The 26,486-nt window shown below is 42.9% G+C and overlaps 1 protein-coding gene across 1 annotated transcript; it reads left to right on the top strand.

Annotated features, from left to right (window-relative positions):
• The first annotated feature begins 139 nt into the window (after positions 1-139).
• Positions 140-25,599, top strand: cops9 (COP9 signalosome subunit 9). Its single transcript, XM_072572867.1, has 3 exons — positions 140-295; positions 13,485-13,557; positions 25,317-25,599. Exons 1-3 carry the CDS (start codon positions 233-235, stop codon positions 25,352-25,354), a joined length of 174 nt encoding a protein of 57 aa, XP_072428968.1. The 5' UTR covers positions 140-232; the 3' UTR covers positions 25,355-25,599.
• The last annotated feature ends 887 nt before the right edge of the window (positions 25,600-26,486 follow it).

The raw sequence follows: 26,486 nt of genomic DNA, 5'->3' as shown, positions 1-26,486 counted from the left end.
TGAATTATCACTTCACCACAAACATGTTATTAAAGCATCTCTCTGGCTGATATTTGTCTGAGAGAGTGTATCCCTCCTGAGTCCCTCAGCCGACACTCACTGACAGCGGAACCTTTCTTCGGGGACCAGGGATTCCGGGGACGCGAACGGGAAGCGGCGCCGGAAGGTCCGTGTGTCGCTGGGTCCGGGTTGGGAGACGGGAGACGGTCTGGGACAGAGAATCCCGGTGAGGATGAAACCGGCGGTGGATGAGATGTTCCCGGAGGGTGCGGGGCCGTACGTGGATCTGGATGAGGTTTGTGAGGGGAGGGGTATTACAGGGAGGCAGAGGCAGAGGGAGGGATGAGGGAGGGAGAGAGAGAGAGGGGGATGAGGAAGAGAGAGAGAGAGAGGGATGAGGAAGAGAGAGAGAGAGAGAGAGAGAGGGATGAAGAAGAGTGGGAGCGAGAGGGATGAGGAAGAGTGAGAGAGAGAGGGATGAGGAAGAGTGAGAGAGAGAGGGATGAGGAAGAGTGGGAGCGAGAGGGTTGAGGAAGAGTGAGGGAGAGTGAGGGAGAGGGTTGAGGAAGAGTGGGAGAGAGAGGGTTGAGGAAGAGAGAGAGAGAGAGGGATGAGGAAGAGAGAGAGAGAGAGGGATGAGGAAGAGAGAGAGAGAGAGGGATGAGGAAGAGTGAGAGAGAGAGGGATGAGGAAGAGAGAGAGAGAGAGGGATGAGGAAGAGAGAGAGAGAGAGGGATGAGGAAGAGTGAGAGAGAGAGGGATGAGGAAGAGTGAGAGAGAGAGGGATGAGGAAGAGTGGGAGCGAGAGGGATGAGGAAGAGAGAGAGAGCGAGAGGGATGAGGAAGAGAGAGAGATAGGGATGAGGAAGAGAGAGAGATAGGGATGAGGAAGAGAGAGAGATAGGGATGAGGAAGAGAGAGAGATAGGGATGTGGAAGAGAGAGAGAGAGGTAGGGATGAGGAAGAGAGAGGCAGGGATGAGGAAGAGAGGGGGAGGGATAGGGATGAGGAAGAGAGAGAGGGATGAGGAAGAGAGAGAGGGATGAGGAAGAGAGAGAGGGATGAGGAAGAGTGAGAGAGCGGGGGATGAGGAAGAGAGAGAGAGAGAGGGATGAGGAAGAGAGAGAGAGAGAGGGATGAGGAAGAGTGAGAGAGAGAGGGATGAGGAAGAGTGGGAGCGAGAGGGATGAGGAAGAGAGAGAGAGCGAGAGGGATGAGGAAGAGAGAGAGAGCGAGAGGGATGAGGAAGAGAGAGAGATAGGGATGAGGAAGAGAGAGAGATAGGGATGAGGAAGAGAGAGAGATAGGGATGTGGAAGAGAGAGAGAGGTAGGGATGAGGAAGAGAGAGGTAGGGATGAGGAAGAGAGAGGCAGGGATGAGGAAGAGAGGGGGAGGGATAGGGATGAGGAAGAGAGAGAGGGATGAGGAAGAGAGAGAGGGATGAGGAAGAGAGAGAGGGATGAGGAAGAGTGAGAGAGCGGGGGATGAGGAAGAGAGAGAGAGCGGGGGATGAGGAAGAGAGAGAGCGGGGGATGAGGAAGAGAGAGAGAGCGGGGGATGAGGAAGAGAGAGAGAGCGGGGGATGAGGAAGAGAGAGAGAGCGAGGGATGAGGAAGAGAGAGAGAGCGAGGGATGAGGGAGTGAGAGAGCGAGGGATGAGGGAGTGAGAGAGCGAGGGATGTGGGAGTGAGAGAGCGAGGGATGAGGGAGTGAGAGAGCGAGGGATGAGGGAGTGAGAGAGCGAGGGATGTGGGAGTGAGAGAGCGAGGGATGTGGGAGTGAGAGAGCGAGGGATGTGGGAGTGAGAGAGCGAGGGATGTGGGAGTGAGAGAGCGAGGGATGTGGGAGTGAGAGAGCGAGGGATGTGGGAGTGAGAGAGCGAGGGATGTGGGAGTGAGAGAGCGAGGGATGTGGGAGTGAGAGAGCGAGGGATGTGGGAGTGAGAGAGCGAGGGATGTGGGAGTGAGAGAGCGAGGGATGTGGGAGTGAGAGAGCGAGGGATGTGGGAGTGAGAGAGCGAGGGATGTGGGAGTGAGAGAGCGAGGGATGTGGGAGTGAGAGAGCGAGGGAGAGGGATGAGGCCGAGAGCGGGGGAGAGGGATGAGGCCGAGAGAGAGAGAGGGATGAGGCCGAGAGAGAGGGATGAGGAAGAGTGGGAGCGAGAGGGATGAGGAAGAATGGGAGCGAGAGGGATGAGGAAGAGAGAGAGAGAGAGAGGGATGAGGAAGAGTGGGAGCGAGAGGGATGAGGAAGAGTGGGAGCGAGAGGGATGAGGAAGAGAGAGAGAGCGAGAGGGATGAGGAAGAGAGAGAGATAGGGATGAGGAAGAGAGAGAGATAGGGATGTGGAAGAGAGAGAGAGGTAGGGATGAGGAAGAGAGAGGGAGGGATAGGGATGAGGAAGAGAGGGGGAGGGATAGGGATGCGGAAGAGAGAGAGGGATGAGGAAGAGAGAGAGGGATGAGGAAGAGTGAGAGAGCGGGGGATGAGGAAGAGAGAGAGAGGTAGGGATGAGGAAGAGAGAGGCAGGGATGAGGAAGAGAGGGGGAGGGATAGGGATGCGGAAGAGAGAGAGGGATGCGGAAGAGAGAGAGGGATGCGGAAGAGAGAGAGGGATGCGGAAGAGAGAGAGGGATGCGGAAGAGAGAGAGGGATGCGGAAGAGAGAGAGGGATGCGGAAGAGAGAGAGGGATGAGGAAGAGAGAGAGGGATGAGGAAGAGTGAGAGAGCGGGGGATGAGGAAGAGTGAGAGAGCGGGGGATGAGGAAGAGTGAGAGAGCGGGGGATGAGGAAGAGAGAGAGGGATGAGGAAGAGAGAGAGGGATGAGGAAGAGAGAGAGGGATGAGGAAGAGAGAGAGGGATGAGGAAGAGTGAGAGAGCGGGGGATGAGGAAGAGAGAGAGAGCGGGGGATGAGGAAGAGAGAGAGCGGGGGATGAGGAAGAGAGGGGGAGGGATAGGGATGCGGAAGAGAGAGAGGGATGCGGAAGAGAGAGAGGGATGCGGAAGAGAGAGAGGGATGCGGAAGAGAGAGAGGGATGCGGAAGAGAGAGAGAGCGGGGGATGAGGAAGAGAGAGAGAGCGGGGGATGAGGAAGAGAGAGAGATAGGGATGAGGAAGAGAGAGAGATAGGGATGTGGAAGAGAGAGAGAGGCAGGGATGTGGAAGAGAGAGAGAGGCAGGGATGTGGAAGAGAGAGAGAGGCAGGGATGTGGAAGAGAGAGGCAGGGATGTGGAAGAGAGAGGCAGGGATGCGGAAGAGAGAGAGGGATGCGGAAGAGAGAGAGGGATGCGGAAGAGAGAGAGGGATGCGGAAGAGAGAGAGGGATGCGGAAGATAGAGAGGGATGAGGAAGATAGAGAGGGATGAGGAAGAGAGAGAGGGATGAGGAAGAGAGAGAGAGCGGGGGATGAGGAAGAGAGAGAGAGCGGGGGATGAGGAAGAGAGAGAGGGATGAGGAAGAGAGAGAGGGATGAGGAAGAGTGAGAGAGCGGGGGATGAGGAAGAGAGAGAGAGCGAGGGATGAGGGAGTGAGAGAGCGAGGGATGAGGGAGTGAGAGAGCGAGGGATGTGGGAGTGAGAGAGCGAGGGATGTGGGAGTGAGAGAGCGAGGGATGTGGGAGTGAGAGAGCGAGGGATGTGGGAGTGAGAGAGCGAGGGATGTGGGAGTGAGAGAGCGAGGGATGTGGGAGTGAGAGAGCGAGGGATGTGGGAGTGAGAGAGCGAGGGATGTGGGAGTGAGAGAGCGAGGGATGTGGGAGTGAGAGAGCGAGGGATGTGGGAGTGAGAGAGCGAGGGATGTGGGAGTGAGAGAGCGAGGGATGTGGGAGTGAGAGAGCGAGGGATGTGGGAGTGAGAGAGCGAGGGATGTGGGAGTGAGAGAGCGAGGGATGTGGGATGAGGCCGAGAGAGAGAGAGGGATGAGGCCGAGAGAGAGAGAGGGATGAGGAAGAGAGAGAGAGAGAGGGATGAGGAAGAGAGAGAGAGAGAGGGATGAGGAAGAGAGAGAGAGAGGGATGAGGAAGAGAGAGAGAGAGGGATGAGGAAGAGAGAGAGCGAGGGATGAGGAAGAGAGAGCGAGAGGGAGGGATGAGGAAGAGAGAGAGAGATGGGGAAGAGGGAGATGAGAGAGAGGGATGAGGAAGAGAGAAAGATGAGGAAGAGATAGAGGTATGAGGGAGAGTGAGGGAGAGAGGGATGAGGAAGAGAGAGAGGGATGAGGAAGAGAGAGAGGGATGAGGAAGAGAGAGAGGGATGAGGAAGAGAGAGAGAGAGAGGGGTGAGGAAGAGAGAGAGGGATGAGGAAGAGAGAGATAGAGAGACCGATGAGGAGGAGAGAGAGGGAGGGATGAGGAAGAGAGACAGATGAGGAAGAGGGAGATGAGAGAGAGATGAGGAAGAGGGAGTTGAGAGGGATGAGGAACAGAGAAAGATGAGGAAGAGATAGAGGTATGAGGAAGGGAGAGAGTAGGATGAGGGAGAGAGAGAGGGGGATGAGGAAGAGAGAGAGAGATGAGGAAGAGGGAGATGAGGAAGAGAGAGAGATGAGGAAGAGGGAGATGAGAGAGAGTGAGGGATGAGGAAGAGGGAGATGAGAGAGAGTGAGGGATGAGGAAGAGGGATATGAGAGAGAGAGGGATGAAGAAGAGAGAAAGAGAGAGAGGGATGAGGAAGAGAGAAAGATGAGGAAGGGAGAGAGTGGGGTGAGGGAGAGAGGGATGAGAGAGTGGGATGAGGAAGAGAGAGAGGGGGGGATGAGGAAGAGAGAGAGGTATGAGGAAGGGAGAGAGGGATGAGGGAGAGAGGCGAGAGGGAGAGGGGGATGAGGGAGAGACCGAGAGAAGGGATGAGGAAGACTGAGACAGGGTTGAGGAAGAGAGTAAGGGATGAGAGGGAGAGGGATGAGGAAGAGAGTGAGTGTGATGGATGCGGGAGGGAAAGAGGGAGGGATGAGGAAGAGAGGGCGGGAGGGGGAGGGATGTGGGAGGGATGGAGAGAGGTAGGGTGGGAGAGGGAGGGATGAGGGAGAGAGAGAGTGAGGGATGAGGGGGAGAGAGAGAGTGAGGGATGAGGAATAGAGAGAGGGATGAGGAAGCGAGAGAGAGAGTGGATGAGGGAGAGACAGAGGGAGGGGTGAGGAAGGGAGGGGAGAGGGGGAGTGATGAGGGAGGGATGTAGAGAGGTCAGGAGAGAGGGAGGGAGGGAGGGAGGGATGGAGGCAGAGAGGGAGGGAGGGAGGGATGAGTAAGGGAGGGAGACGGAGGGATGGGGAAGGAGAGGAGAGGGTGTGAGATGGTGAACAGTTGACCAAGTGGGACTCAGGTGTTGGGCAAAGGAAAGCAGAGTCCAGGAAAGGGGGTGAGGGAGTACAGAAACCAGAGTGAACCATCAGGATGGGCAACCGGGACAGGCTGCCCAGGATACAGGGTTGGAAATCAAATATCAACTTCCAGGGCCCTGTGAAAACATCCCAGGATGGTAAACTTGGTTTCCATTTTTTTGATTCATCTTTTTTTAAAAAACAAAAAGGAAACTATTCAGGCCGGAGTGTGAGGGAATCAATGGCTGACGGTCACCCAGGTTGGATGAGGAACCCTCTTTGCTTTCCAGGTGGTGTACAAAGGCAGTGAGATGCAAGGTGGATGTGTAAGCTGACGTGCCTGGGAGTAAGTCTTGTGATGGAGCCACCAGTTGGCAACCCTAGGTCAGTGACAGGTGGTTGTGAATGGCAAGGGAAGAGGAGTGAGAGCAGGGAAACCGCAACCAATCTTCATATTAGCTCCTGAAATGCAAACCTTCCTGGGGTGCTTCGCAGAAGTGTTATCACACAAACATTCACAGGTAGCTAAATCAGGGAATAAGTGGGGAGGTGAAAAGAAGGTAGATTTGAACAAGTAATTTTTATGAGGAGAGTTTGAAGTCAAGGCCTTGCACCTGGCCATGAAGGTTGTTCCAGTGATGGAAGTAGGTGGTGCTGGTGATGGAGGACATATGGGATCAGAAGCTCATCTTGAAGTCAAGTAAGAGGCCAGTGTTGGAACAATTAAAATCAAGGATGCTTTAGTTTCCAAAATGAGAGAAGTGCTGATAGAGTCATAGAGATGTACAGCATGGAAACAGACCCTTCAGTCCAACCTGTCCATGCCAACCAGATATCCCAACCCAATCTAGTCCCACCTGCCAACACCCGGCCCCTATCCCTCCAAACCCTTCCTATTCATATGCCCATCCAAATGTCTTTTAAATGTTGCAATTGTCCCAGCCTCCTCCACTTCATCCGGCAGGTCATTCCATACACGTACCACCCTCTGCGTGAAAAAGTTGCCCCTGAGGTCTCTTTTATATCTTTCCCCTCTCACCCTAAACCTGTGCCCTCTAGTTCTGGACTCCCCGACCCCAGGAAAAAGACTTTGCCTATTTATCCTATCTATGCCCCTCATAATTTTGTAAACCTCTATAATGTCTCCCCTCAGCCTCTGATGCTCCAGGGAAAATAGCCCCAGCCTGTTCAGCCTCTCCCTGTAGCTCAAATCCTCCAACCCTGACAACATCCTTGTAAGTCTTTTCTGAATCCTTTCAAGTTTCACAACATCTTTCCGATAGGAAGGAGACCAGATTTGCACGCAATATTCCAACAGTAGCCTAACCAATGTCCTGTACAGCTGCAATATGACCTGCCAACTCCTGTACTCTGACCAATAAAGTAAAGCATACCAAACGCCGCCTTCACTATCCTATCTACCTGCGACTCCACTTTTAAGGAGCTATGAACTTGCATTCCAAGGTCTCTTTGTTCAGCAACACTCCCTAGGACCTTACCATTAAGTGTAAAAGTCCTGCTAAGATTTGCTTCCCCAAAATACAGCACCTCGCATTTATCTGAATTAAACTCCATCTGTCACTTCTCAGCCCATTGGCCCATCTGGTCCAGATCCTGTTGTAATCTGAGGTAACCCTCTTCTCTGTCCACTACACCTCCAATTTTGGTGTCATCTGAAAACTTACTAACTGTACCTCTTATGCTCGCATCCAAATCATTTATGTAAATGACAAAAAGTAGAGGGCCCAGCAACGATCCTTGTGGCACTCCACTGGTCACAGGCCTCCAGTCTGAAAAACAACCCACCACCACCCCCCTCTGTCTTCTACCTTTGAGCCAGTTCTGTATCCAAATGGCTAGTTCTCTCTGTATTCCATGAAATCTAACCTTGCTAATCAGTCTCCCATTGGGAACCTTGTCGAATGCCTTACTGAAGTCCATATAGATCACATCTACTGGTCTGCCTTCATCAATCTTCTTTGTAACTTCTACAAAAAACTCAATCAAGTTTGTGAGATATGATTTCCCATGCACAAAGCCATGTTGACTATCCCGAATCAGTCCTTGCCTTTCCAAATACATGTACATCCTGTCCCTCAGGATTCCCTCCAACAACTTGCCCACCACCGAGGTCAGGCTGACTGGTCTATAGTTCCCTGGCTTGTCTTTACCGCCCTTCTTAAACAGTGGCACCACATTTGCCAACCTCCAGTCTTCCGGCACCTCACCTGTGACTATTGATGATACAAATATCTCAGCAAGAGGCCCAGCAATCACTTCTCTAGCTTTCCACAAAGTTCTCGGGTACACCTGATCAGGTCCTGGGGATTTATCCACCTTTAACCGTTTCAAGACATCCAGCACTTCCTCCACTGTAATCTGGACATTTTGCAAGATGTCACCATCTATTTCCCTACAGTCTATATCTTCCATATCCTTTTCCACAGCAAATACTGATGCAAAATATTCATTTAGTATCTCCCCCATTTTCTGTGGCTCCACACAAAGGCTGCCTTGCTGATGTTTGAGGCGCCCTATTCTCTCCCTAGTTACCCTTTTGTCCTTAATATATTTGTATAACCCTTTGGATTCTCCTTAATTCTATTTGCCAAAACTATCTCATGTTCCCTTTTTGCCCTCCCGATTTCCCTCTTAAGTATACTCCTACTTTCTTTATACTCTTCTAAGGATTCACTCGATCTATCCTGTCTATACCTGACATATACTTCCTTCTTTTTCTTAACCAAACCCTCAATTTCTTTAGTCATCCAGCATTCCCTATACCTACCTGCCTTCCCTTTCACCCTGACAGGAATGTACTGATGTTGATGTTGAGAGTCCGAGGAGTTCACAGTGATTGAAGAATTGAGTCCATGGAGGCATTTGAGCAGAGAAAGAGAATTGGAACTTGCTTCTTTGGGTTATGTAAGTCATCGGGACCAAGGAAGATAGGGAATTGGAACTACGAATGAGTTAGGATGGAACTGTTAAATTCTAGATGAGCTCAAGCAGGTTGAGCGTTGGAGGCCAGTCAGCAGAATGTTGGAAAGAAGTCAGTAATGTTGAAAAGTAATAAGTAGACAGGCAGGAGGCTGGAAGAACACAGCAGGTCAGGCAGCATCAGAAGATGGAGGAGTCGACATTTTGGGTGTAACTCTTCTTCGGGACTGACGGTGGGTGTAAGGGGAGCTGCAGTTAAAGGGAATGACAGAGGTAGGGTGGTGAAGTAGGGATAGGTGAAGACTGGTAGAGGATACGACCTGGTTGGTCAATGGGAGAAATGAATCCGGTTGTGGAAGGGAAGAATAGGGAGGGAATCGGAGGTTGGGTTGGAAATGGAGGTTATTTGAAATTGGAGAATTCAATGTTGAGTCCTCCAGGCTGAAGACTGCCCAGGCGGAAGATGAGGGGTTGTTCCTCCAATTTGTAAATTGGTTCTTTGTGGTAATGGAGGAGGCCAAAGATGGTCATGTCGGAAAGGGAGTGGGATGGGGAATTAAAATGGGCAGAGACTGGGAGGTCAGGTTGGCCTTTGCGAGCTTGGCTGAGATGCTCAATGAACCATTCCCTAAGTTAAAGCAGGTGAGCTGAAGGTGTGTGGAGAAATATAGCACAGAGGAGGAAGTAGCTGGCGTTGGTGATGGAGAACATATAGGATCAGAAGCTCATCTTGAAGTCAAATAAGAGCCAGGGTCACAAATGGATTGATTTAGCCTCAGGTAATTGCCCACAAGAGAGATGGAGTCATTGGCTACTGAATAGAATTTGTGGAGCGATTGAAGGCAATGAATTCTGTCTTCCCAATTTTGAGGTTTGTTGAAATACGTTCTCATTGAAAACAGCAGAGCAGTATGACAAATTAGAAGCAATCAAGGAGTCAAGAGACTTATCTGTTCGATTAAAAACAGAAGGTTCTGGAGAAACTCAGCAGGTCTGGGAGCATCTGTGGAGGAAGACACAAAGTTAAAGTCTCAAGTTCAATCTGACACTTTCTCCAGCGCTTTCTGTTTTTATTTTAGAGCTCCAGCATCTGCAATGTTTTACATTTTATTGAAGTATTGAGGTTGAGTTAAATGAAAAGGAAAAAGTTATGTTTCAGATATACAGAGCAGTGAACAAAAGCAGTATTTTGAAAACTTTAATCTGCAGTTTTATTTTCAGTTCTGAGTCATACACCTCAAGCAGGGTGTCTGTGTTAAATTAGCTCATATTCGCTGACATTTGGACGGTTGAGTTGTAATAATTGAGCAGATTATGTTACCACTGAGCTTGGAGAAGTGCACTGTTACTCTAGCCCCACTACTCCATGGATCACAGCATAAAATAAAATGTTTTTTCCAATTTGCAAACACGAGCAATTAATTAAAACCTTTGTGTATTGCATTTTTAAACAAATTCTAACAACTAGGGCTTTTAATAAACGCAATTCATAGTTTATCAAAATATTTCACAGGAATATTACGTAGCAACATTTGACACTGAGCCACATAAAGATATGGTTATTGGAATCGAATACTAAAAGTTTCATTAAGAAGGTAAGCTTTGAGGAGTATCTCAGAGGAAGATAGGAACACAAGGAAAGAGGTTTAGGTGGAGAATTTCAGTGGTTAAGGCCTTGGCAACTGGTTTACCAAAACAAATGATATGGGGAGGAAGTATAAACCAAAACCAACTGGACTGTATGTGCATTATTGTCTGAGCCCCAATACACTTTCAAATGTGTGTACGATTCATGAGCATTTTAAAAACATTTTGTTTTTGAACATCAATGGATACCCAAGAGCCTCATTAATGCAATAATTGGTTAACATACATCGTAGGTTATATAGAAGTATAAATGCTTATCTCTGTAAGTATCCTTCAAGTACACAAACTTCAGGAACGAGAGGGTTAAAAGATTTTTCTGCAGCTCTCGATTTTCTGAAAATAACACTGATCAATGAGTTATTCTTGAAAACTAAAGGATAAACATAATATGTTCTGGATTCTATTGCTGTTCTGTCACATGAGGTCAAGTTAGTCTTGCATTCAGTAATGAATTAAGTGCATTAATCTTGTATAGTTGTCCTGAAGTCTTCTAGACGTAGCTTGCTCAGGAAGCACGATCCTGAGATGTTTTTTCAGTCACTTTTTCAAAAGAATAAAGAGGTTTCACCCTGAACTGATGCAGTATTTTCTTTATAGAAATGAGAAACCAGCTAGGCAGTTTCTCCAACATAACAGGCTTTTCTCCAACCTAGTTTACAACTGAACCACGTGAAATAAGCATATCTGGAAGACTGTCACTCTTCAAAACAGCCTGACCAGGGTCTACAGTAAAGCAAGCAGTTATTATCAGCCATGTGATTTCTAGGAAACCTTGTTTGCAAAAGAAAACACCTCCAGTTTGTACAGTGAACTTTCAATGATTTCGGAAAGACGTCTCTTTAGATATGTCCCCCTCAATTCTTCAAAACTTTAGTCATCCGAGCAATATTAAATATAAAGCAAAATTGTCACAATTGGAATATAATAGGATTCCATCGAGCACCTACAGAAAAAAATGCTCATGGGATTAAAAACAAGGCAGAAGAATCTTAAAATTAGAAACAGACCATTAGCAAAGAGAAAAAAAAATTATGGAAATCCTGAACTCTCCCTCAGAGGACAGTGGATGTTGAGTTACTTGAAAATTTCAAAGGTGAGATTGATAAGTTTTTGTAGGGTGAGTGTCAAAGAAAATGGAGCAGGTACAGATTAACAGCATTGATTTTCAGCTCTAATTCAATGATGGAACTGGCTCGAGGGCCATCATGGCTGAGTTTTATTCTTGTGTTCCTGTTGCAGCGGACCTTTCATTATTTGTGCTCCTTTCTTCTGCCAAAAGTATTGCAAATGAGTCCCATATACAACTCTGAATGGTTATCTTCTGCTGTTAGTGAACTTCTTTTGTCCTCTTTAAGAACATCACAAGTGTTCATCTGTTAATGGTTATTGTACTCTTATCTCAGTTCTCATTCCCAGAATATTTCTGTGCCATATATGGGATAAAACATTTCAGGAGCTGTTAGCTATCCACTGATGTTTGAAAACAACAAGTTTTAAAAATGCTTATGAATCGTACACACATTTGAAAGTGTATTGGGGTTCGGACAATTGTGCACATACAGTCCAGTTGGTTTTGGATTATAATTCCTCCCCATATCATTTGTTTTGGTAGCCAAGTTGCCAAGGCATAAAATCTGAAATTCTCCACCTAAACCTCTTTCCTTGTGTTCCTATCTTCCTCTGAGATACTCCTCAAAGCTTACCTTTTTGATGAAACTTTTGGTATTCAATTCCAATATCCATACCTTTTATTTGTCTTAGTGTCAAATGTTGCTATGTAATACTCCTGTGAAATACTTTTTTAAAATTAGGAGCATTATATCTATTTATGGTTTTCATAAGCTTCCTCACCCTTGTGGATTGTTAAAGTTACTCTGTATTTTGTTTCATTACTCCAACCAAGAGAAAAGGTGTGTTATTTGTTTCCTGCTATAAGAAAATGGGTGACTGCAGTTTAAACTCCAACCTGTTGCACCTCTTTATTAGTGTTTGTTTCTGTCGGAGAAATTTGCCCAATAGGTTAGAGATCACAAAACACAGCTCGAAGTGAAATTGACAAACAGTTTATTGCAAGTGATATCACTGGATAAGAAAACAGACTAGCTGACACCAAACTGATAGTCTGCACAGATTTGGAGATGCCGGTGTTGGACTGGGGTGTACAAAGTTAAAAATCACACAACACCAGGTTATAGTCCAACAGGTTTAATTGGAAGCACACTAGCTTTCGGAGCGACGCTCCTTCATCAGGTGATTGTGGAGGGCTCAATCGTAACACAGAATTTATAGCAAAAATTTGCAGTGTGATGTAACTGAAATTATACATTGAAAAATTGATTGTCTGTTAAGCCTTTCATCTGTTAGAATACATTGATAGTTTCACTTCTTTCATGTGTAAATCACAAAACCTTTTTTTAAAAGTTGCATTCTCGGGTTAGCTGTTCCAGACAATTTGATTTCTCCTCCCAGGGCTGAGGATGAGACCAGTTTTATAGTAATGCTGCACAATGATACTGATTAAGAAATGGGAAAATACAATGTTTCTGAAAATAGAATAATTTAGTTGCAAGGGTGCTAATTGGAAAACAGTTTATTGGATGAATGTCCTGTTCCTTCACGCAATGCAACATCCTGACAGTATCATAATTCCATTAATCTTTCTAGGTAGGTGTTAAAGTCGTTTCTGGAGTAGTGAGGTGCTTCCATTAACCTGTGGTACCTGTCTGTCTGTCCCACTCTTTGTGTGGCTTTGCTGTTGCTGGGTTGTGAAACTGCCCTGAGGGCTTTGAGCCTCTGTCATGTCCATGGGAGTTTGAAAGCGTATTCCATTGTCTGCGTATCATCTGACCTAGTTCGTGAGCTGCTTGGGAATTCTGGGTGTCCTGGTACAATTTGGCCAATTTGCTTTGTGGGCCTATTATGGGTTAGCAAATCTTTTCCCACAGTTTCATTAATAAAGTCTTGAGTATGCTGTTCTGGAAACTGAAGTCTAGCTCCTACTCTTGTGTATTGCTTCTGATTTTTAAATATTACTTTATTCACTTTCTGTTGACACCCTCCTTTACAGTAAGGCAGTGAGTTGATCTTGATTATGAATCTGTCAGCAGTACTCCAGGATATTTTCAAGTGGGCATTCCTCATGTGAAAATCTAGACGGGAGCATTCATAGCTTGATCATAGGCACAACATGGCTACATCTGTTGTGTCCTCTACCAATGCCTACAAGTGTACTTTCCAGCAGGAATCAGGAGGAGAAGCCATGGCTGATGAATTCTTTCATCCCCTTCCTATATCATTTGTAACTCTCCTGCTGTTGCCATGCACCTATCAATTTAGCAATCACCCAGAACTGAATCATAGAAATCATGCAGTATACATGAGACCTCTTGGCCCATCGAGTCTGAACTGCCAATCTGGAATTGTCTGATTCTGTGGCACCCTATATGTTTACTGTTCATTTGTCAGTCATTGGGAGAAGCTTTGAGACTGCTATTTTTCAATGTAGATGAAAAACTTAACAGTCTTTGAGCCCCATAAAATATATTGGAATAACTCCAGTCATTTTCTTTATTTTTCAGGCAGGAGGGAGTTCAGGACTTCTGATGGATCTTGCAGCTAATGAAAAAGCAGTCCATGCGGATTTCTTTAATGGTGAGATAATCTTCAGTAACCTCTTGGACTATTTTACACACTCAACCAAATTTACTGCCAATTTATAGTGGCTGTCTTAAGTAGTTTCTGCTTTAATTTAGCAACACCTTTACATATAGGAGATTTTGAAGTTTGAAACTTTCCAATGAAAGGCAATTATTTCAGATTAATTTATGTCTATAATATACTTGGTTAACATGTTTTAGCATTATCACATTCAAAGGCGTATGAATATCATACTGGCAATACAGGTCAGACAGCATGTGTTGCAAGGAAAGTTAATATTTCAGGTTATCATAACTCATCATTCGTATTGCTTTTGCACACTCTTAAAATGGCCGAATTCTAGGCAAAGTGATTCAGTCGACACTTAAGTTACCTCTTAAAAAAAATTAGAAATGACCTGATGTAAAGAGATTTTAATTAAAAGTGCAAAACAAAAATAAGACTTGTGTTTACAAATAGCACACTTTATTATTTAAGAAGTATTTTCTGTTTTGTTTTCCCGTCTAGTCAATTCTAAATTGTTTTTTGTGTTACTTTGCCCAAAATTACATTTTTTTAATAAAGAATACCTGTGCAGCTTAGGATGGTACAGTTATGTTTTGGGATGTTCAGCTGCTATTGGTTTTCCCTACAGCTAGATGGCATGAGCTTTTTGTTGTAGTAAAGTATACAGCAGCAGGTGCCAGGATCGACTTAGGCTCTATTTAAAATAGTAATGTTTTTCAAGGATCTAATTGATAAATTTCAGATGAAGTGAGTTTGTTTGCTAAATATCAGACATCCAGTTTTTAAATCCTGTATCTGAGGATGGATATGTGACAAGGTATCAAGTAAAACTTCAGCTGCTCAGCTCAGGCTTTATCCCCCCTTATGATTAAACTCTCTGCAACATTTTTTCACTTAACACCAGCCATCCTATGGCTTCTTTGGACAAAACTTTTTTAACTTGAGACAATCTTTCACATCTTGGTAATTCAGTTTACATTGCATTCACATGCTACTTTGATGTTTTAATGATGTGCTTTGAGAACTAAAAATGGAATATTGTTTTGGTATTGCTGAAGATTGGTGGGCAATGCAATTAATTTTCTCCCCTCCCCCCACCACAAAACTCACTTAAAAGTAGAACCTTTAACAGTCACCAGAGAGCGGTATAAGAACAGTCGGTCAGGATTTCACCATTTTAAAGCCAGATTTTTCATGTCAAGTATATAAGTGTTTTCTTAATTCAATTAAATAAATAAACTAAAAAGGATGTATTTAGTTCCATTTAGCTCAAGATATTAGGATTTGAACAGGAAGAGTCTACATACTATAACTGCAATATTGCACTGCATGTGTAGTCGATGATTTTAACAATGCAATTTCAGGATTAAAAATTGAGATTATCTTTAGAGTTGCAGGTAGCTACATTTGATTTAGACAGGGATTCTGAATGGAATCCTCAAGTTATCACATTATCAGTAATTAATTTCTAAAGATTACAACAAATCTTTGATATTGCTAGGATTTCACTTAATGACAAGTAACTATTACTTTTTATTACTATCCTGAAGGTTGTTATAAAACAAATAAACTCTTTTCTTAAAACAGTCTGTCTGCCCCTAGACCATGCATTAGTTCTAAGTTCAAGGGGGTTTCATCACCCAGTTACTTCTAATAATTTGGATTACAGTGCCTGAAAGAGGGGGAGGAGATTCACTAGTCATCTTTTTTAAAAAGGTACTGTCTTGGGAAAACAGAAATTTGAAGGGCTAGATCGAAAACTGTGTTGAAGTAGGATTAGTTCATATAGCTCTTCCAGAAAACGCAGCATTGATATGATAGGTTGGATGACCCGCGTATTGTATAATTTGGCCCTTCATGCTGCTTTGGTAATTGTCACCTTTTCACTTTATACTGACATCTTGTACACTGTTTATATATCCTGGTGACAACTGTTACCTTCTCCATAAAACTGACTTGAGTACAATATACTATTTTTTGAAGAATTATTTTTCTTTAATTTCTTGTGACTGCTTGTACTGTCTTGACTTCTGTATTCTTTGGTGGAAACTGTCTCTCTCTCTCTAAATACTTTAGCTAAGTATTTCAAACAATCTGACTTATCAATTTCCCCCTCTGCAGAAATATTTATTTACTTGATTTTACTATTTAATATACTTATTTTGGTTCCAAGTTTCCAGTAGCAGCAAGCCAACATCTAAATGCTCATTTATCAAGAATATATATGATCAAAAATAAGAGATTTTCTATTTAAGACATTAAGGGTTATTTAGCCTTTTTACTTCACTTTTATAGATAGCAGTGGAGACTGGATTGTTTCCTAATATAACTTTGAATATACTCAAACTTTTGATTTACAAGCAAGTTATAAGGTACAGGCAGAAACGTGAAGTCTGGACCATAACAGATCAGCTATAGTGTTACAGAAATGTATGGCAACCTATATCAATCAAATTATATAGGGTGTAGCATATTAACTGGCTAATGGGAAACAGACATAGACAGATTGTTTTCAAGTTGACAGAATGTAATGAATGGTGTGCCACAGCACTGGCACTTTAGTTTGATGTAATATATAGAACTCTCTTGGATGAAGGGACTGGAGGGTTGTAAGTTGTGAAAAGGACAAATAGGCTAAAAAGGGATATAGATAGGTTAAATAAGTAAAGATCTGGTGAGTTGAATATAATGTGGGAAAATGTGAAATTGTCCATTTTAGCAGGAAGAAGGGTGAGAGCTTGCAGAGCTATGAAATGTGGAGGAAACTGGGTTCACTAGTGCATGAATCATGAAAGGTTAGTACGCAGGTTATGAGCAGATCCCAAACAGGCAATGATATACCAAATCATCAAGCTCCTGGATGAGGATGGATGATCTGGCTCCATTTCCTTATTCAGTCCCCTTGGTTGTAAGATTATGTTTTCAAGCAAGAAATTATTTTTTCCTGCTTCTATTCTGGCTGGCAAGTCCCAGGGTGAGAGAATCCTTGTGTCCTGTTTCCTTTTGATTGGCTAGCTGACTTAAGAACTCAGTGAATGTCCTGCAGCATGGAGGTGACTATTGGTGGTTACACAGTGTACCAGCACTTGCACCTACACTAATATATGTGTACCTCAGCTTAATAGCATATCTTTTCCAGCTAATACACAATGCAAGCTCAAACTGGCTTTTAACCCCTGTGCCCGAAACGTCGATTCTCCTGCTCCTTGGATGCTGCCTGACCTGCTGCGCTTTTCCAGCAACACATTTTCAGCGTTTTAACCCCTGTTCTCATGTATTCTCGACAGGGGTAGATGCAAAACATGTCTCTCACCCTGACTACTTTCTTCTCCATCATGTTTGCAGTCTGAGATGACTCTGGGAGATTATCGTTCACTTCATAGTGTGTTTCTCCCTCTTAAGTCCATCTCTTTGAAGCCTACCTCACACCTCATCTCCCCCACCCCCGCCCCACCCAAAACATAAAGAAAGCCACTGAATTTACATCCACAGTAAACTTTTGGCTGTATCTTTTTCTGTAATAAAAGTCTTAACTAAAAGTTCATAAGGTTGATCGTCTGTGATCATTTCAAGGTAGAGCAAATAGGTGGGTAAGAATGTTATTGTATGTTGTGAGGGGAATTGAATATAACAGTAGCAGCTTATTTTTCCATTATACAAGGCATGGTGAGACCATCTGGAATGCTGTATGGAGAATTAGGTTCATTCAGGGAAGGATCAAAATGCATCAAAAGCAATTCAGTGAAGGTTTACGAGACTAGCACTAGAATTAGTGAGGTGTCATATAAAGTAAGATTAAACTGGCTAGGTCTATCATTTCGAGTTTGGAAGAATAAAAGTGACTTAATGAAACATAGAAGATTCTGAGGGAGCTTGATGTCGCAAAGTTGTTTCCCCTTGTGGGAGAATGTAGAACTAGAGGTTCCACATTTATGTCAGATATTGTCACTTCTTGCTAATTCATTTGCATACGATAATTCAAATTGTATCCAAACCCTGTAGGATTAACTAGGTACAGGGGAAGGGGGGTGTCACCAACCAATTGCCAACAGGCACTGGGTTGCTACTGCTGTCACCCCTTTAATAAGCTGTGTTCCTCCTGCTTGGGGTGGGGCACTGATGAGTGGGTCCATGGAATGCACGTTACCCTCTGGATCTCAGTCCTAGTATTCACAGATTATTTCTCATCCCTGCTCTCTTGGGCTGTCTGGAGTGGGAAATAAATTCTGTAACTTTCTGTCTCTGAGGAAGGAATTCTGCTATTGGCAGGTTCCCACAGCAGACTCTCTCCAAAGAAGCTGAATAAAATGCCCAGACTTCAGTAAAGCCTGAATACAGGAGGAATAGCACAGTGAGAAGGTATCTGTTCTTGTTGTCAAAAAGAGTATATAAATATAATTAATTGATGTACCGAGAATAAAATGCTAGTTTGAAGAATGATTCTGAAGCAAACAGATTGTTGTTTCTTAAAAAAAAGCTCTTGGTTAATTATTGTCCCTCAGGGAAGAAATCTGGAGGAAATTACTCAGTCTAATCTACATGAATCTCCAGACAGACCAATACCCACAAGTCTTAAATACCGTCTGAAATTTAAAAAAATTCATTCAGAGGATGTGGGTATCGCTGGCTAGGCCAGCATTTATTGGCCATCCCTAATTGCCCAGAGGGCAGTTAAGGCCAACCACATTGCTGTAGATCTAGAGTCACATGTTGGCCAGACCAGGTAAGGGTGGCAGTTTCCTTCCCTAAAGGACATCAGTACACCAGATGGGTGTTTCCAACAGTCAACATCATGGTCATCATTAGACTCTTATTTCCAGATTTTTATTGAATTCAGATTCCACTATGGTGGGATTTCAACCTGAATCCACACCGCATAATCTGGGTCTCTGGATTAATAGGCCATTGCAAGGCATCTGCTTGGGTAAATGAATTGGAAGAGTTTGGAGGGCTTTGGGCCAAATGCTGGCAAATGGGACTAGATTTCTTTAGGATATCTCGTTGGCACGGACGAGTTGGCGTGAAGGGTCTGTTTCCATGCTGTATATCGCCGTGACTCTTAAGTATGGGTGTATTGACACCCCATGGACTGCAGCAGCACCACCACTTTCTCAAGGACAATTGGAAATGGGCAACGAATGCTCATCTTGCCAGCATGCTTATATCTCAAGAATGCAACTCCACTTGTCAAAGACTAGAATGATTTAGGAATCTGAATTTAGATGTAATTTTTTTTTGGAATTTGATTGAAATGTGCAGTGTTGAATGAAAATTATCAAATTTAATGTTCTGATTGGTTTTACAGTTTTTCAAATAATCAAGGGATCAGTCAAAAACAGGTTGGAAGCCATTACTGACCAACAGTATTATGGCAGACGTTAAGTGATGTAAGTGTATTACTGTAGGTAGTTGTCACATGATGGCAGGAGAGCGAGTAATAATAATACACTTGAACCATTTTGTCATTCTTTTCTGGTGTTGTGATCACAGCTGAGGGCAAAACAGATCCCAGAGTGAAACTTGATGGACCGTAAGTTTAATTTTTGTGGACTGGTTACTGTGATAGACAATCTCTGAATGTATTTATACAAGAATGCTAGTGTTTACAAAATTTATAACACAGAAGGAATAAAACAAATATATGACAATTTGGCAAGCTCGTAACCTAAGTAATACACAGATGCAGCCCTTTCCCCAACAATTTCCTTGACAGATGCTCACTACCATGAAGTATCACTTCATCTTAATTTTTTAATTTCTCACTAGGCTAACAACACAACAGAAGTGATTCTCTCCATTCCTGTCTCTCCTAGAGAAACGTGTGCAGAGTATCTCCCTGATTCTTTCCACTGAATTTTGAAAAAAACACAAGGTCTTTTCCAGATCTTTTCTTTGGACTGCCAGAAACTGAAGTTGTCCTTCCAGTTTGAAAACTTCATAAACTAAACTGCCATTCTCATGGACATGTTAAAAATGTCTGAGAACATCCACCAGCAAGTCAGAGCATCCTCTGAGCATTCTGCCTAGAGTTTCCCTTGTGTCAGTCGTGGTAAGACACAACACCTGGTCTTTGGAAGTGGAGGGGAAATGGTCTTCCTCATTGACATGTCATTTCATCCTCAAACCGTGCATAGAAGTTGTCCAACTCCTCCGGGAGGGAGGCATCACCAGCACAAGCAAGCAATGTTGTTCTGTGATTGGTGATAGTCTGACTACCCTTCCACATGCTCTGCGTATCACCGCTGTCCTGAAAAAGGCTGCATATGCACGGTTTGCCTGTTTGATAGTCTGGGACAGATTGGCCCTTGCTGTTGTTAGGGCCGCCTTGTTATCCACTCTGAAGGTGGAATCACTGGTCCTCAGCAGCGCACACACCTTTATGGTCATCCATGGCTTCTGGTTGGGACGAGAAGTGATGGTTTTGGGCACAGTGACATTGTCAATACACTTGCTAATGTAGTAAATCACTGACGCTGTGTACTCCTTAAGGTGATGGAATCGCCATTGGTTGCTGCCTCCCTGAACATGGGCCAGTCAGTGGGCTCAAAACACTCTTGAAGAACAGAAATGGCACCTGCTGGTCAGGTTTTCACCTGCTTCACCTGCCCTGTATGCATTGGGGATGTTTTAATAAACAAGATCCAGCGTAATCCCCCTTTCTTCACAAAGCCTACATGCTGATGGAATTTATGGAGCACAGACTTGAAATTCGCATGGTTAAAATCTCCAGCAAGAATAAACAGTCCATCAGGGTGTGCGTTCTGCAGTCCATTGCTGTTCACCCTGCTCACATGTGACTGTACAGTGATGCACAGCTCAAATCATATTATTAAGTTCGCTGATGACGTGACGATAGTGGGTCTCTTTAACAGGAACGATGAATCAGCATACTGAGAGGAGGTGCAGAGGCTAAAGGGCTGGTGCAGAGCCAAAAACCTGTCTCTAAGTGTGGACACAACAAAAGAGATGATTATTGACTTCAGGAGGGTACAGAGCAATCATTCTGTGCTGTACATCGATGGCTCCCCTGTGGAGATCATGAAGAGCACCAAAATTTCTTGGCATCCACCTGTCGAACAATCTCACCTGGCCCCTCAGCATCAGCTCCATAGCCAAGAAAGCCCAGCAGTGTCTCTACTTTCTGCATAGATCGAGGAAAGCCCCTCTCCCATACCCCATTGTCACCATGTTCCACAGAGGGTTCATTAAGAGTACCTGAGCAGCTGCATCACTTCGGGAATTGCACCATCTCGGGTCGTAAGACCCTACAACGGATAGTGAGGACAGCTAAAGAGATCACTAGGATATCACTTCCCTTCATTGTAGAAATTTACTCCACATGCTGCATCCGCAAGACTAACAGCAATGTTGACCACCCCACACGTCCTTCATTTAAACTCTTCTTCCTCCTGCCATCTGGCAGAAGATACCAAAGTGTTCGGTCTCTCACGCCTAGACTTGTGCAATAGTTTCTTCCGCCAAGCCATCAGGCTCCTTAACACTGTATGATCACACTCTATTTCATTTGCAATTTTCAGACGACGTTTTGAATTGCTGCTAAAAAAAGTTTTATTAATGATCATTCATTGTTACATAGTAATTTGTCCATCCCTATGCCTATTGAATTACTGTGCTGTCTTGCATGTTTTGCACACTTCCATTCACTTTATGCTGCCCTTTGTATGACTACTCTCGTGTAAGGGCTTTTGTCCGAAACGTCGATTTTCCTGCTCCATGGTTGCTGCTTTTTCAGCACCACTCTAATCTGGACTCTGATCTCCAGCATCTGCAGTCCTCACTTTTCCCTGTACTCTCATATAGTCTGAGTGTTCATATAGCACCTTGGTCCTGGAGGAACGCTGTCTCATTTTCATTGTACTAGCTGTACATGGTAGAAACGACAAAGAAAGTTACCCTACTCTATGTGAAGCTATTCTTCTGAATTGAAATGTAGTTCTGGCCTCTGACCATCTGGGTTTCTGTAGTTACAAAAGCTCCGCTTTATCAATATTTCATCAATTAACTTCATTGGTAATTTGTTAGACTCCCATGCTTTCTTAGAAATGATGTTTGAATCAACTGTTCAAAAATCATTTTTTGACTTCTTCAAAAACTAAGACATCTTCACAGAACTGAAAACTAAAATCTATCTCACTCCATTGATTCCAAGTTCCCTATAACACTATTCGATAAACCGCCATCGCAAAAGCCAAATGGGTTAGGAGGAAGGAGCAACATTATCACATATCAATCATGACCCTAAGTGCTTTTCACATTTTTTTTGTACAGAATCATTTATTTTAAAATGCTCATCAAGTCCCCATCATAACCTGAACTGTAAGAAAATTACAGATGTATTCACATAAATTCATAAGTTACAAGACTTCAGATTATATGTTTGTTTTATCAAAAAATTAAGACATAGGAACAGGAAAAGTCTGTTCAGCCTGTGCAGTTTACTGTTATTCATTTAGATCATTGCAGATTATCACTGCCACTTTCCTATACTCCCTATCTCTTGATGTCATTAGTTTTCAGAAATCATTCACTTTCTTTTTGAACATGTTCAGTGATTGAGTTTCTACTATCCTCTGGAGTAGTGGATTCAAACGCTTCCTCACCCTTCAAATGAAGAAATTCCTCTTTGTCCCATTCTTAAATGGCCGACCTTTTATCCTGAGATTATATTACCCTGATTTTAGAATCTCGAACCATTCTATGTACATCCATCCAATTATGCCCTCTAGAAATATTATAGGTTTTAATGAGGTCATCTATCATTTTTCTTAATTCTAGAGAATACAGGCCCAATTTGCTCAAACCATTCCTCAAAAAGCAGTCCATTTGTCTAAGGGATTAATCTATCTATTGAGCTACCTCTAAGTGTGTCCTTCATTAGATAAAGGGCTCAAAACTGTGCATGATTCTCCAGGTAAGTTCTCACCAAGACACTATACAACTGTAGTAAGGCATCTTTACTCCTGTACTCAAATCCCCTTGCTAACATATCAATTGCCCTTTTTTTAGAACACTGTGGTTATCCTTCTTTTTGTGTTGATCCATTAGCTCCAAATACTCAGACTTTGCATGTTATATTTACAGAGGAAATGGCTTGGCCATATTAAAAATGATGAATTGCTGTAAAATCATTAATTTTTTAATAGGCACTGAAACACTTTGTGGGCAGTGAGATTCCTGGGGATATGAATTTCTTTTAAGCTGAAAGTTACAACCTTTGTACTGTGTCTGGTGCATTTTTCTGTGGCTAGCAGTTTTCAAGTGTTGAACAGTTCCTTGTAGATTGAGATACTTTAGTGTGATAGTGAAGCACTTTTTTTTCTTAAGAGCTGTTCCAAAATTTGTCTCTACTTAGAACTTGTTCTTTCTATTCCAATGACCGAGGTTGGCTGATTCTAATGCAATATTACATTTAATTTACATCTATATGCAATCTGACAGGGGTTTCCAAAATGCTGTGTTGGTAATACTGCAACTATGGAGGGTTAGTTAACAAATATAAACTGGATTTAGTTTCATCTTTCTACTGCTTTTAAAGATGCTTTTCTTCCCAGGACTAGGAATGTAATGATTATCCTGCTTCTGCATACCAAAGCAATAATAGGAAAGTATTTCTGTGAATTTTTTTACAAATCTTGTGAAAATGTTCCAAAAGATCACTTGCTTTTTGTTCAGTGTTCTCATTTAATTTGTTAAGGATTTCAACAGTGAGTTCATTGCAAATCTCGTTTAGATAATTGAGGTGAGTATTTGTGACCTTATTAAAAAGTGAGTGCAACATAATATGAATATTAGCTTGAAGTTTGTTAGATTCTGTGGGTAACTGACCTGACCTAAACAGGGATCCCAAGTTTCAATCCTTCCATGTGTCTAACATTTTAAACACTGACTTATTTCAACTAATTCAATCAGATTAAATAGGTTCCACTAACAGGAATTTGTGGTTAGGAAGCATTGCTATGAAGAGCCTTCCTCTTGTTCAGAAACAGTAGGATTTCTAGGCTTTGCCAGGGTCCCTCACTTTATTTTGCTTTTATTCAAGTACTGCTGATGCTGGAAATCAGAAACAAAGGCCAAATGCTGGAGAAACGCAACAGGTCTGGCAGCGTCTGTGGAGAGAAACACTTACAATTTTGAGTTCACAATGATTCCTCTTCAGAAATGTTCTGAAAAACAGCCATACAGAACTCAAAAGGTTAACTTTATTTTTGACTCTACAAATGCTGGCAGACCTGTTGAGATTCTCCATCTTTCTTATAGCATCTGTGTGAAAGCACAGCTAATGTTTCAAGTCCGGTGGCTCTTCGTCACGAGCAGTCTTTGTTTTTGTTTCAAATCTCCAGCACTCACAGTTTTTTGATTTACTTTACTTCAGCATAGTGTTTGTTCCTTCACTAGTCATGATGAGCAATGGTCCAATTGTAAAGGTACCTAACTGTGGGAGCAGTTCCATCCTACTATTCGGTAATCAGTGGCTGACAATCTTGGCTAGAAGCTCCCTATTAATTTTCGCTTTCACAGTCTTAACTGGGACATAGCTTCCACGTAGTCCTGCACATTGGTACTAAATTGACAAGCTTACTTACAGACTTGAATGGCTAATTGGGAATTGCGTGTTGGTGCAATCGATATAATGAAGCATGGTCTTTCTTCTCAATCAGGCTATAATGTTTCTTAACTGGCAGTATACAGTGTGGATCATAGATAGCACAAGTAGAAAAAGACCCAAGGTCTTCCACCACAATAAGCGTTAGATATCAGTTCTGGTGTTGAATGTGGCTACAGCCTGATTTTATATGTTCTTTTAGAAAGGAGCAAGCGATCTCGTTCAATTACACTGCAACCGCATGGAATCCTTGGAACCAAGACATTGCCAGTTTCAGAATTGCTTGGATTATAGAATGATATTAAATACCTGTTTATAAGTGTGTGAATGGAAAGTGCTATTTAACTAAATATTTATCTGAAACAGAGGATCAAACATAAAGCAATATACATTTAATAAGCAAAACAAATTTATCTTCCAGCTTTCCACCTGAACAGGTGCAATCTATACTAAAATGAAACCAGGTCGTCTTCAGACATTTCTCGACAACTGCTTTTTCTGAGCAATGGATTTCCAGACTGGAGAGCATCCAGTGTAATAATGAATTTGGTATGAATTAAGGAATCGTCAGTTCATTTGGTGCAGACTGCTGATGGTTCAGTCCGTGACAAGGGAGTTTTATTTTGCAATGAGCAGTGCTCCACTTGGCCTGGGAGTGCTTTTAGTTACCTGAATTGAGAAGCATTCAATCTGTCACAACAAATGGTGAGAGGGAGAAAAATGTCAATCAAGATATGTCTTGGAGTCCGAATGTTGGCTGCGAACTGTGCAAAGATTTTCTTGGAGCTTATGTTCTGTTTTTACTTTTTGCTCATAAAGGGGAAGTAAAATAAATAAGACATGTATGGGGAATCTTTCTAACAACTTCAAATGTGGTTTTCTCTCATTGGACTGAAAGAAAATGATTGAATTAATCAAACCATAAAAATAACTTAGTTTTTCAAATTTTGATTGCAACTGCAAATTATGTTCAGTAAATCATGCGTGGAGGATGGAGGGGGTAAGAGAAGAAAGAAAAAAAGAGCAGAGAAAGAGTGCAGTGTATCTTGGTTTGAAGATATTAATGATGCTTACTGTTTAAACTTCTAGTGTTTAGATTTTTGTGTTTAAATTTTCTCTTTAGATTTTGAAGACCTCTTTGATGATGATGATATTCAGTGATTTGTTCTCCACACATCAGCCGAGCCACTGTGCATCTTCAAACTTGGAGAAGGGAAGAGTGGTCAACATCTGGGAAAGTCTGCTACTAATATTCTGTGCACAAATGCTCAAGTCAGGACATTTTCTGTAGTGAGAGAATCTGCATTTTACAAACATGCATAGACTTGTGTAGAGTCACCATGTTAATTATTTTTGTCTTTGTAAAATTATAAGTTTGTCTTATTAAAGGAAAATGTAAAATCTCATGTTTGCTTGGAAAAAAATAGATATTACAGATGTGTTGCAGCTTATTTTTCCTCCAAACCTGACACTTCTTCATGAACACAACATTTTTTAAGTTCTGAATTACAGTTTAAATATAATTGAAGGGCTGAGTTTTGTAAAACACCTGTTTGGATACAAAGGTTGCTTTTAATTTTTGGGTGAAGTCTTACTCTTCTGGTTACAGAAATTACTTCATTATCATTAAGTTCTATACATGTAAGCATGCAGGTTGAATAGGATATATTTTGTTCAAAAAAACTCTATGCTGGGAATATTACAGAAATGTGTAGTCTGTTAAATTCATTTTGAAGCTTCCAATTTTCTCAGTTTGATTTGGATGCTAAGTGCACATTATTTGAATATCTAATTATCACAACAATAAGGGCAGATGAAAGAAGCAATTGAGCCCATCTAACTCACCTTTTCATGAGAGCCTATGCTTATTTCCCTCAATATCCAGCTGCCTCTAAATTATTTCAGTTTACCTGCAGTATCTGCACCTGGAACACCATTCCAAGTAGTATGTCATGAGATCACTTTTTAAAAATATGTTATGGGGATGTGGGTGCTACTGGGAAGGTCAGCAATTTGTTGCTGATCCCTAATTGCTCGAGCACCATCTTGAACTGCTGCAGTCAAAGGTGTAGGTACATCCACGGGTGCTGTCACATGAGTGAGTTCCGCAATTCTAACTTCGGAATGGTGTTAGTATTCCAAGTCAGGACGATGTGTGACTTCGCAATTTGTGGTGTTCCCATAGGCCGGCTCCTCTTGCCCTTCTAGCAGCAGTTTTGGATTTGATGATACTGTCAAAGGAACATTGGTGAGTTGCTATAGTGCACCTAGTAAGTGGTACACATTGCTACTG

Source organism: Chiloscyllium punctatum, chromosome 6, assembly GCF_047496795.1.
Source record: "Chiloscyllium punctatum isolate Juve2018m chromosome 6, sChiPun1.3, whole genome shotgun sequence".
NCBI classification, from domain to species: domain Eukaryota; kingdom Metazoa; phylum Chordata; class Chondrichthyes; order Orectolobiformes; family Hemiscylliidae; genus Chiloscyllium; species Chiloscyllium punctatum.
This window is presented reverse-complemented; position numbering and strand designations above follow the sequence as displayed.

What these genes read in the sequence shown, in the direction of transcription:
- cops9 (XM_072572867.1), top strand. Translation starts at nt 233, where the DNA reads ATGAAACCGGCGGTGGATGAGATGTTCCCGGAGGGTGCGGGGCCGTAC. An exon ending in CGTACGTGGATCTGGATGAG is followed by an intron (nt 296 to 13,484) that starts GTTTGTGAGGGG and finishes TTTATTTTTCAG; the next exon opens with GCAGGAGGGAGTTCAGGACT. An exon ending in CCATGCGGATTTCTTTAATG is followed by an intron (nt 13,558 to 25,316) that starts GTGAGATAATCT and finishes TTTTCTCTTTAG; the next exon opens with ATTTTGAAGACCTCTTTGAT.